Source organism: Lepidochelys kempii, chromosome 20, assembly GCF_965140285.1.
Source record: "Lepidochelys kempii isolate rLepKem1 chromosome 20, rLepKem1.hap1, whole genome shotgun sequence".
Classification (NCBI taxonomy): domain Eukaryota; kingdom Metazoa; phylum Chordata; order Testudines; family Cheloniidae; genus Lepidochelys; species Lepidochelys kempii.
This window is the reverse complement of record NC_136399.1, coordinates 5,979,661-5,991,970: the sequence shown is the minus strand read 5'-3', so window position 1 is coordinate 5,991,970 and position 12,310 is coordinate 5,979,661. Positions and strand designations below refer to the sequence as shown.

Genomic DNA, 12,310 nt, shown 5'->3' with positions numbered 1-12,310 from the left:
GTTCCTCAGTTGCCCAACTTGAAACACCTTAAAAGGGGCTAATTTTTAGAAAGTGCTGAGTTCCTGCCCTCTGAAAATCAGGCCCCTTTTGGGGGTCCAAAATAACTTGAGAAACTATTAACCTATGTGTTTTTGTCACTTCTGTAAAAGATGAAAATCTGCTATTGGCCTCAGCTAAGGAATTAGTTCTTTAACTCAGATGATAAAAGCTCAGGCTTTTATATCTGGAGGTGCTGGATTCAAGCTCGTCTGGTGACCCAAGTATAGGGGGTATTGTTACATTTTATCTGAGTTCCTTGAAGAAAGGATCAGCTTCTCCACACAAAGAAAAGGAGGACTTGTGGCACCTTAGAGACTAACCAATTTATTTGAGCATAAGGTTTCGTGAGCTACAGCTCACTTCATCGGATGCATCGGAAGCATAGGAAGACAGACCTTCTTGTGTGACTATAAGGAGCAAGTAAAACCCACTCTAGGGTGCCCAGGCAGCAAGTCTGAAAAGTCTGAAAAGTCGGGTCGGGGTGGGGGTGGGACATCTGGTCACCCTAACCCACTCAGAATAGCATGTGCTTACACTTCAATCCCCTGTTTCCATTTGCCATGATGGTCCATTCCTGATCTGGTGGCAGGTTCCTTTGTAGTGTGATACCAACTCCCTCCTTCTTTTTCCAAGGGTCAGGCACCATCTTTCCTCCTTGCCCTCTGACCAGATGTCTTTAAGATCCCATATACCTTGAGCAAATCACTGTCTCGCCCCCTCACATTTGGGACACTGGAGTAGGAAGTGTTTGTGCTTCGGTCTGTCTTGCTGGCCGCAGAGTCGCTCCTCTCGGGGATCAGGCCACGCGTGGTGTCTCCTAGTTGCTCCCTCTAGCTGGTGGTCACCAACGTGGTATTTGGCAAGTCTCTGCCTTAGCACCAAGAAGAAAAGGAGGACTTGTGGCACCTTAGAGACTAACCAATTTATTTGAGCATGAGCTTTTGTGAGCTACAGCTCACTTCATCGGATGCATCCGATAATAAATTGGTTAGTCTCTAAGGTGCCACAAGTCCTCCTTTTCTTTTTGCGAATACAGACTAACACGGCTGCTACTCTGAAACCTGCCTTAGCACCAGCTCCTTCGGTGGGAGGCACAAGAAGCCCTCCCCCGCCCCGAGAAAGCTGAACTCCTGCGCGCAGGGGGCAGGGGAAAGGAGCCGAGGGGGTTATGGAACCATCTGTCCACAGGGGGCTCCTCCAGACACTTCCCATCCATTCCCCCCACTCAGGGGCTGGCTCAGGCCTTGACCCGGGACCGTTTCTACACCCCCCGGCCCCAGATTTTTGGGTCCTGTCCCCACCCTTCCCTGGCGCCCAGGGTTTATGCAGCCCAGCACAAGCCACCCCAACACCCCACCCGGCCAGAGCCAGGGAGCGGGGTCCCCCCAAACCAGTCACCAGAACAAGGGGCCCCTAGGCTCCCAGACCCACTGGGCCCGGGCAAGGGGATTGAGCCGGGCAGGATGAGCAAGGAGGGGATTGGAGCAGAGCAGGGTGAGGGGCGGGGCCTGGGAGGAGGGGATTGGAGCAGAGCAGGGTGAGGGGCGGGGCCTAGAGGGTGAGGGAGGAGGGGATTGGAGCAGAGCAGGGTGAGGGGCGGGGCCTGGAGGGTGAGGGAGGAGGGGATTGGAGAAGAGCAGGGTGAGGGGCGGGGCCTGGAGGGTGAGGGAGGAGGGGATTGGAACAGAGCAGGGTGAGGGGCGGGGTCTGGAGGGTGAGGGAGGAGGGGATTGGAGCAGAGCGGGGTGAGGGGCGGGGCCTGGAGGGTGAGGGAGGAGGGGATTGGAGAAGAGCAGGGTGAGGGGCGGGGCCTGGAGGGTGAGGGAGGAGGGGATTGGAGCAGAGCAGGGTGAGGGGCGGGGCCTGGAGGGTGAGGGAGGAGGGGATTGGAGCAGAGCAGGGTGAGGGGCGGGGCCTGGAGGGTGAGGGAGGAGGGGATTGGAGAAGAGCAGGGTGAGGGGCGGGGCCTGGAGGGTGAGGGAGGAGGGGATTGGAACAGAACAGTCGGAGTCTTTCAATGCGCACGCGCGCTGTTTCGTCATTGCTTCAATCACGTTGTCTCGCCTTCCGGCCGGTGAGTTTCCGCCTCCGGTTGCGGACAGCGGGACCCCGTTTCCCCCATGTCCGGGGCTCAGCGCCGCTGCCGGGGCTGGTGAGTGAGGCCGGGCCCCGCGTCCCCTCCCGGTGCCCAGACCCGTGTAGCGGCCCTGAACGTCCCGCCCCCGTCACCCCCCCACTGCCCCGTCACCCCCCCGTCACCCCTCCCCCCATCGCCCCCCGTCACCCCTCCCCCCATCGCCCCTCATCGCCCCCCGTAGCCCCTCCCCCCACTGCCCCGTCACCCCCCCGTCACCCCTCCCCCCACTGCCCCGTCACCCCTCCCCCCATCGCCCCCCGTCACCCCTCCCCCCATCGCCCCTCATCGCCCCCCGTAGCCCCTCCCCCCACTGCCCCATCACCCCCATCGCCCCCAGTCACTCCTCCCCCCACTGCCCCGTCACCCCCCCGTCACCCCTCCCCCCACTGCCCCGTCACCCCTCCCCCCATCGCCCCCATCGCCCCCCGTCACCCCTCCCCCCACTGCCCCGTCACCCCTCCCCCCATCGCCCCTCATCGCCCCCCGTCACCCCTCCCCCCACTGCCCCGTCACCCCTCCCCCATCGCCCCTCATCGCCCCCCGTCACCCCTCCCCCCACTGCCCCGTCACCCCTCCCCCCATCGCCCCCCGTAGCCCCTCCCCCCACTGCCCCATCACCCCCATCGCCCCCAGTCACTCCTCCCCCCACTGCCCCATCGCCCCCCGTCACTCCCCCCATTGCTCCCCCGTCACACCCCCATTGCCCCCCCTCCCCCCACTGCCCTGTCACCCCCTGTCATCCCCTCCCCCCACTGCCCCATCGCCCCTCGTCACTCCTCCATTGCCCCCCTTCACCCCCCCACTGCCCCATCACCCCCCCATTGCCCCCTGTCACCCCTCCCCCCACTGACCCGTCATCCCCCACCATCTCCACCTCTGCCTGTCTCCTCCTCCCCCTACCTCCCATCACCCCTTTTTTATCTTCCTCTGCTGTCCCCCTTTCCCTCCCCCCAGTCCCTACTCGCTCTCTGCCTTCCCCCTGCTGGCCCTTTCGGCCATTGCCTGACCCCCATCGACTAGTGTTGGGTGAAGGCAGGTGTGTGTGTGAGAGAGAGAGAGAGATTAAGGGCTCAGGCTGGAAAGTGTCACTCACTTGTGGTGTCCTTTCACTTGCTGCAGGATGCCAGGCATCCTAGTTGCCAGGTGTGCTGCGGGCTGCTGTGAAGTTATAGATCCTGCCTCAGAGAGCTACCTGCCATCAGAGGAAGGAAGTGGAGCGGGTGGGGGGGCAGGGGAGATGGTAGGATTGGAAGTTTTTTAGGGCAGGGACTGTAATTTTGCTCTGTATTTTCCCGTGTCTAGCACAATGGGGTCCTGGACCATGGCTGGTGCCCCTAGGCATTACAGTAATTCAAATGAATAGTAATTGTCTTTGGCTTTAAAAAAACTGCGAACATGGGAAGGTCACAGACATGCAGTTGTTAAAATTCAGGGATTAAAAATATCTTTGTCTGAAGGGGAAACATCCGTTAGTTTTGAAGCTTTTAAAAAAAATTGTAGAAAGAGAGCAAATAGTGTTGATATAAATGCTGCTAGGAAACGGAGTGGTGTCTGGCCAGTCTTATGGGCAGACTGAGTCTTCGTGCCGAGATGAATAATGCTTGGTGTGTGGCTTGCAGGGGAGTTGAGAAGTAATTTGTTTAAAACTTTTTTTTTTCTTTCCAGGCAGTTTAGAGCATGTGGATTAACTGAAGGAGCTTGAGTTCCAGTATGTGGTATATTATGCAGAGCATTCAGAGTAAATACTCCTTGTCAGAGCGGTTGATCCGGACTATAACAGCCATACGATCTTTCCCACATGATAATGTTGAAGATCTTATCAGCAGGGTACGTAAACACTATGTTGCTTTAGTGTTGTGTTTTGAAAGCTTGTGCTTCTCTATCTGTATATCTCTATCTCATCTAATATATGTATAGGCGAGTCTCATCTTACGCGCATTTAACATGCGCGAATTCAGCTTTGCGCGGTCGGCAGAAACAAAACCAAAAAAAAGAGAAAAATAACAATTTAAATACTGTACCTGTAGTGCGGGCGATTCCGCCTGCCATTACACTCAATGTAATTTTGACTTTTCGCGATTTTCTTTTTACGCACAGACTGCGGAACGTAACCCCAGCGTAAGATGAAACTCGCCTGTATTTGTGAATGAGAGGCACCGATGGCAAGGGCATGAACCTGGCTTTTGTTTCTGGCTCTCCCACTGTTGTGTGACCTGGGGCAAGTCACTTACCCTCTCTGTGCTTCTTTCGCCCCTCACTCTTTGTCTTATCTGTCTAGATTCAGGGCAGAGATTGTCCCACTGTGTCTTTACGGTGTCCAGAGCAACAGAGCTCTGATTTTGTTTGAGACCTGCAGGTACCGTGGTAATAGAGGTAATGTATAGCTTGACTGAGTGGCTAGGTGGATATCAAGTCATAGTGCCATGTTGAAATGCTGAAGCTGAGAACTTAAACACACAATTCAGGGAAATTCTAGAGGTAAGGTTCACACAACAAATTTAACTCCGCTGCATTGTGCCTAATACCCAGCGCCCCATAATTCTGTTGCAGAGTTCATCAAGATCTTCCACCCTAGAAATCCTCTTCTGTTGATCTGTATCTCACCTCTGAGTGAAACTGTTTCCCTAAGGGCAGAGGTACTATAGAGATGGATGCTATATAAAGACCCACATAAAGGAGAACTTGTAAACAAAGGGTTCAGACAGCCCTTTCCAAGTCCTACCTGGAGATACGAAAACAAGGGATTGCAGCAGGCAATTTGCAGCCCTGCCATGTGGATCAGAAGCCTGCTTGTAACTGGAGTTTACCTTAACCTGTGAGAGAGCGTCTGGCAGGAGGCAGAAGACGCTTTGTCTTCTGAACTACATGATACTCTTACTGCATTTGGTTTCTTTATTACATGCATCACTGTGCCATTACAGTTAGTTATTGAACACTTTGTGTTCTAGCCTCTGGTTTCACACCCTCATATTCCCAATCTGAAGTGTTCAAAAGTCATGATTCAGGCCTCCAAAAATTGAGATTTTATTTTTTTTAAATTGGGGTTGTTGGTGTTTTTGCCTTGTATTTCTTCAGCCTGAAGGGGTGTGTTTTTTCAAACTTTTTCTCCATAAATGTGAGGGCTAGAAACTTTTTTTTTTTTTTTATAAGAAAAGCTGAGAGTCTCACATAATTACAGGTGTCCGGGAGGTGGAGCTTTAAGAAAAACACCAACTAATGTGAGAACTTGCGATTTAAAAATGAGAAGTGGCAATGCCAACGTTGACCTTGAGGGCTGAAAGTTTTCACGCTTGGTCTCTACCTACGGGTGACTGAAGAAAGAAAGAACTGCTGCTGGAAGTCAACTAAAAATAATCCCGAGCGCCTATTTTTCATGGGGGGGAAAACCTCTCAGAACAGCAGAACTTCAAAGCTTTAGACTAAATTCAACCTTTAATAGTGATAGAATATTTGAAAATTCAGGGCATCAGGCTTTCCATATATCCTCCTGCTCACATTTGGTGTGGGAGTTGCACAAACCTGCCTTTCTCATTACAAAAATCCCCGCCATTTTCATCCCAGTTGCCGTAAAATTCCTAGCTCTTCCCACAACATTCAATGAACGGAGCCTTCAGCTTTTTCTTCTGCCCACTGCTATTGTCAGTGTTAAATATCATCATTCTAGAATTTCTGCCCCCGTGTAAGATACCTGGGGAAGCATTCCATATCCAGTGCGTTTGATCAAAATATTCAAATAACAAATGCAGTATGGTATGGATTGTAATTCATTCTATCTAATGCAATAAAAATCTGCGGCTTTTCCCCTCTCATTTTGGGCTGCTGCAGAAGTTCGGAGGGGGGTATGTGTGTGTTGGGGGAGGCTTAAAGAGAATATGAAGGGCACTTAGAAATGTATCAGGAAATGGAGGGATGTGGAAGGAATATGAGTCAACCATATAATTAATGAGATGGAGAAGAATCTTTCTGCCAGGCAGACTCATACACACCACGAGCAATTACTTTTGTCCAGTATTGATCAATGGGAACGTCAGGTATCAGAGGGATAGCTGTGTTAGTCAGTATCCACAAAAGCAACGAGGAGTTCTGTGGCACCTTAAAGACTAACCGATTTATTTGGGCATAAGCTTTCGAGAGTAAAAACCCCCCACTTCTTCAGATGCATCTAATGCCATTTGACAGAGGCCATGACGTAAAATGGGCCGGAATAGATGCATTTACTAACGCCATTCACTGTTCCCTGTTTTTTACCCATGAAAGCTTAGGCCCAAATAAATCTGTTAGTCTTCAAGGTGCTACCGGACTCCTTGTTGTCTTTTTGGGAATGTCATGCAACTTCTGGCTGCAAGGGAGAAGGGGAGAAAATTGGGGTGGGGTGTTTAGTCTGTTATAAGTGATCCAGAGCAAGGCATCTAGAACTGAGATTCTGCATACTGTTCAAACCCTTAAATGTCAAACTCTTCCAAACTCCGCTTCTTAAAATTAAACTGTAAAATATGCTCAGCCTACTGCAAAGGAAAAGGCTACGCACTTGTCATCGTTTCAGATTCCTCACCCCGTTGTAAATGGCAGAGGGTCCAGATTAGCCTGGACTGATTCAAGCAGCTGCTGTGCTATTTTAATCCCCCAGGTATTTCGAGGTTAAGGAAGTCCAGAAAAAGTGCCATAAATCAGCTTGGTGATTAAGGAAGCCCTTTGAAGTGGGCAGACTCCCTGGCTTCATGCAGTGTATTCTATAGCTGAACAATACTTCAAAACCGTATAGGTGCAGGACGTGCCTTAACCTGAGATTAGCTGGGAGGCATCTGCGTTCTGTAAGTTTGTTTGCCAGTCCTAATGTGTCAGATGCTTGGATGCCAGTGATTCGGGTGCAGTATTGAAAAGTAGGAACAGGGCCCACCCCTGCCTTTTGCCAGAGCCCCTTTTAAATGAACAGAAGTCCAGACTCAGTATATGGAACCAGAGGCTCCTCCCTATAAAACAGGGCAGTCTAGGAATAGAATTTGGGGCTGCAACTGAACTTGTCAAGGGTTACCTAACTTGCTGCCAGCTTTCTCAGTGTCCAATAAAATTGCCACCAATGATTCTTGAGTCCGAAGGAAATGTCAGCTGAAACAAGTTGCCTGCCCGAGTTTGTTTGGAAGATGGCTCATATACCAGTTGTGACTGTGATATGTAATAATGTTACGAACACTGTACGTGACCGGTCAGAGGGGAAGTTATTGTATAGCGCATTATTAGAATTTCCTGGGTGATTGTGCTAACCCCAATATACGATGTTTGTTTGTTATATGCCTGTAATGCTCAAATTCAATGGCTTTTGTGCATGAGCGCAACACCGGTGGCTTCCCAGTTAAGAACTTCCAAGCGCACACTCTAAAGACAATGGGTCAAGCCGCTAGCTTCAAGGATCCTGTCTCCAACAAGCGGCAAACTTTGTTTTGCCGGAACTGAAAGTTGCCCATTACAAAGGGTTAAATTAAGCTAGACCTATGTATAGTCTGTTTTATTGTTTTAAAGATGTTTTCTGTAGAACGCTCTTGTTTTAAGTAAATGATACTTCGCTTTAAGGAGGCTGTTTGGTCACTGGTTACCACTCTTGGTGCCCTGAAGGGAACAGAACTGCAGCGTCTGAACCCAAGTCAGACTTGCTGAAGCAACCATGGTTAGTACCAGGAGACTGCGACCCAGGGCCTGCTCTGAGAGTGGGAGAATCGTGTGATTCCATCCCCAGCCAGGTGACTGCTAGAGGCTACTGGCCTGAGGGTGGGGGGTGCATTCACCAGGATCGGATGGCGTCAGAGGTGCAGTGCTCCTGGTAACTCTGACACCAGTGGCAAGTGATCAAGGTTTATTAGGGCCATGGGTTGCTAGTGTGTTGATCTGAACTTTGTCCTCTGCTTGAGATAAGGGCAGCTCTTAGGATGGGGGAGAGAACGCCTCTCCAGAGCCATAGTAGCAACAAAGGGGAGTGAATTACAAAGACACCGATGGAAGCTGCAAGATGAGAGGATCTAGACAGTGGTCTGAATTTGCAGGTTCTAATACAAAAAATGACCTGATATTACTCATGAGTGTAATATGCTTGGAACATCTGTTTAGAAACACTTTATAATAAGGTTCCATTGATACTGTAACCATCTCAGTATGTAGCATCTAGTGTGGGAATATCTTACACTTAACTGGTATGTGAATGTGACAGAGACCATGATGTAAACTGGGCCGGAATAGATGCATTTACTAATGCCATTCGCAATTCCCTGTTTTTCCTTAGGGAGCCGATGTTAACTGTATGCACGGCATTCTGAAGCCGCTACACTGCGCTTGTATGGTTGCCGATGTGGACTGTGTTGAATTACTGCTGCAAAAAGGAGCGGAGGTAAAAGCATTTAAAAAAACATTCCTTTAAACTGGATATAGGAGAGCCATTCAGTTGGGAGCTGATGCAGCCACAGTAAAGACGCTCTGTAGTTTGAAAGAAAATCAGTTTGCAGCCAACCTATTAAAAAAACCCGTCAGTCTTGGCATGCGTCTAGATCTCAATGAACTGTAGTTACCGTACCATGATCTTGAACAGATGTATTTTAACTACGGAGGCTTAAAGTTGTGTATATGTACAGCACGTGTCTATAGTTCAGTAACTTGCATTCACGGCATCTGCCTTATGCCCTAGTCTGGCAAATGTGCGCTTACCGAGCTGCACAGCTGATGTTACACAATTCGGGAAGTCTTTTCTTACCTTTTATGGGAGTGTGTGTCTGCAGTTTGACTCTCTCATACGCATCAGTTGGGGAGGAAGGAGGTTTTGTGGCTAATGCCCAGGATTGGGTGTTTGAAGATCTAGGTTACATTATTGACTTTAGTACAAGCTTCCTGTGTAATCTTGGGCAAATCATTGACCCTCTGTGCCTGAGTTTCCTCTTTTGTAAAACAGAGGTGAAAATTCCCATCGTTGTCAGAGTGTTGCAATGCAGAGCTAATGCCGCGAACACTGGTAAAACTTCCATCAACTTCAGTGAGAGCAGAGTTAGATTAGTGCCCGACTGTTCTGCAAATCCCACTCAAAGATCTGTTAATGCGTAATACCCATCTCCCAAGAATCCATTCCTCTCTCTCTCTCTCTGCAGGTCAACGCCCTTGACGGGTACAACCGAACAGCCCTTCATTATGCAGCAGAAAAAGATGAGACCTGTGTTGAGATCCTCTTAGAATATGGTGCAAACCCCAGTGCACTGGATGGGAACAAGGACACGCCCCTCCATTGGGCTGCCTTTAAAAACAATGCAGAGTGTGTCCGAACGCTTTTGGAGAACGGCGCCTTGGTTAATGCTCGGGATTATAATGACGACACCCCCCTGAGCTGGGCTGCCATGAAAGGAAACCTAGAGAGTGTGAGCATACTCTTGGATTTTGGAGCGGAGGTCAGAGTGGTTAACTTGAAAGGCCAGACACCGATATCTAGGCTGGTTGCGTTGTTGGTCAGAGGACTTGGTACTGAGCGAGAAGATTCTTGCTTTGATCTTCTTCATAGAGCTATTGGTCACTTTGATTTAAGAAAAAATGGTAATATGCCCAGGGAGGTAACAAGAGATCAGCAGCTGTGTGAAAAACTTACCCTGCTCTGCTCCACCCCAGGTACCTTAAAGACACTGTCTCGCTACGCCCTGCGGCATAGCCTGGGAGTCCAGTTCCTGCCGGATGCAGTGAAGGAGCTTCCTTTGCCTGAGTCCCTGAAAGAATATCTGTTGCTCCTTAGATAAGCGAGCAGTCAAATTCTAGGGGATTCTGTGCTTGATTCACTGCCCCCGTTCCTTATGCTTTATGGGGATGCCAGTAACATTACTAGATTTGTGACTCAATCTCTGACATGACAGACACTGGGTTCCTCCTCCTCGCTCTGATGGTCAAGCTGATGACCAGTCGTCATCCAAGATTACTCCAGGCTCTAGGGCTTCCTCTCCTGTCTCACCCAGAGCACCATACAGGACGGTGACCTCCACCATGGTGGCACCTGGCACTATTGATGGCTCAAAAGGTGTGGGGGTGAAATACTTGGGCAATTTCTTCCTGCATGAGCCTGTTCCCCATCTCCAGCCTCAGGATTTCTCTCCGAGTTCAGTACCAAGCCACCAGCTGTCTCACAAGACATTGTTGAATAGAATCCATCACCTTCCCTGCCACAGAAAGACAAATTATTGTCCTGCTTTCTGGAGACTAGGTGGGCTTTAGCGAGAGAGAGGCCCTCTCAACTAGGTGTGGAGAGCAGGCAAAGGGGATCTAGTCCTGTTGGAAGGAATTAAGTACGGGAGGGAGTCTTGGAGCATGGGAAAATCCCACATGGTTGCTCTTCCCTGTTGGAGGAAGTGAGCTGGTGCCAGCCAGCTTCAGAGCTGTCTTGACTGAGTCAACCAGGCAGTAAGCAGGACTCCTGCTTGCAGACTTGTTAGTTTTAGCGATAGCTCCCACCCCAAGCACACGTATTCAGTTTGTATTTTTTCATAGACTTTGGAAGGAGAGCTCCTTCCTACAGAGTGTTTGTATCTCTAATCATGGCTTTCCGCACTGCACCTCTCAAAGTGTAGAGCACCGCAGCCAGCTCTCCGGGTGGATGGAGTCATGAGCAGAGATGGAGAACTGTAGGGAAGGTAAGCTCTGTCTGGAGATACACCGGTTTTTCCTTCACAACATGCACTGGGAGATTCCCCCTGTACACCTCCCTTATTATTTCTAAGATGCATCAACTCTTCATTGCAGGGGAAGGAGATATTTTAAATGTGTTCCTAACAAAGCAAATAGCGTGAACACAGACGTTTCCCGAGAGCAGGGTGGGGCGGGCGTGTGAATCTTTGGCCCTCCTGTAGCACCAGTAAGAGAGGTCTCCCGGCTCACTACTGCTGTGGAATCATTAAGGGGAGAGTAGCACCCAACACTGCTGCCGGGATCCAGCAGCACTTGCCAGAGCCACTGAACTGCATCGTCTCTGGCTGCTTTCAGAAAGGCTCCAGTGGAGCTGTCCTTGCCCACGACTGCAGTAACAGTGGCTATTAAGCAGAGCTGGGTGGATGTGATGGGGGGGGCGGGGGTTTAAGTGGGGAGCGTTATGGGATTCTCACAATATAAAGGGTGCGCCCTCTCGAAAACACAATCAGCAACCGCCACACTTTGTCCTAATGAACAGCCCCTCTCAAAATCCTGCACTTCAGGTGGTTCGGGTCCTCTGGTGAAAGAAGTAGGTGCCAAAGTGCAGCGGGAGTCTAGACTCCGTTGTGAGGGCTGTTCTCTGCTTCAGGAGATCACCCTGCTGAGAACATGCTTTTCGCATCTTCCAGTGTTGGGGCACCCTGCACTACTGATCTCCAGTCCTGCCTGGTGTGAATGTACTCTGGAGCAACGGGAGGGATTCACAGCTTGTAATCCTAGGCACTTGGTTTCTGTGACATATTCACTCACACACATTTGAAGGTGTTTTGGTTAAAGTCTGACACTTGGTTTTACACTATCCCGCTTGCCATTTCACTGATTTTCTTGAGGGCAGCGTATATGAGGGCTCACAGCACTTCCAGGAGGGAGAACTGGTCAGCAATTCCTCAGGCAGTTCCCCATTTTTAACAAGACTCTGTTTTCAATGTGGGGTTCTTTGAAGCACAGAGTGACAACATCCAACTAGGGAGAACGTTCCAAAATAGGAAAAGGAGCTGTTGGAAAGCTCTTCTGTATATAAAATTCTGCTGGGAACCATGAAACACTCCCCCCACTTCTGGTTTCTGTAGTGATTTGTCTTGTTGCTCTCTGTATTTTATAGTTACAAAAATAAACCACTCACGACCAGCTCTAAGCAGCTCCTTCTGTGCTAGCTATCTTTTCACTGATGCTGTCTGGGTGCTTTGGGATTCTCTCCTTATTAATTTGGCTTCATTGCTCAGGCCTGGTCTACACTACAGAGTACTGCCGTACATTGACCGAACTGTAAGTGTCCACGCTAAAATGTTGCTCCCGCCAATGTAACTCGCCCACTACAGCAACCTAATAATTGTACCTTGATGAGAAGTGTAGCGCTTAACTCGATGTAGTTAGGTTGACGCAGTGAAAGTGTAGGCACTGCATTGCTTACATTGCCTGTTGCCCCATGGGGCTGA

The 12,310-nt window shown here is 50.0% G+C and overlaps 1 protein-coding gene across 1 annotated transcript; it reads left to right on the top strand.

The window, feature by feature from the left end:
- Positions 1–2,078: 2,078 nt before the first annotated feature.
- Positions 2,079–12,009, top strand: ASB8 (ankyrin repeat and SOCS box containing 8). The gene is made up of 4 exons (XM_078849720.1): positions 2,079–2,192; positions 3,843–4,004; positions 8,449–8,553; positions 9,302–12,009. The coding sequence occupies exons 2-4, from the start codon at positions 3,888–3,890 to the stop codon at positions 9,932–9,934; spliced, it is 855 nt and encodes a 284-aa protein (XP_078705846.1). The 5' UTR covers positions 2,079–2,192; positions 3,843–3,887; the 3' UTR covers positions 9,935–12,009.
- The last annotated feature ends 301 nt before the right edge of the window (positions 12,010–12,310 follow it).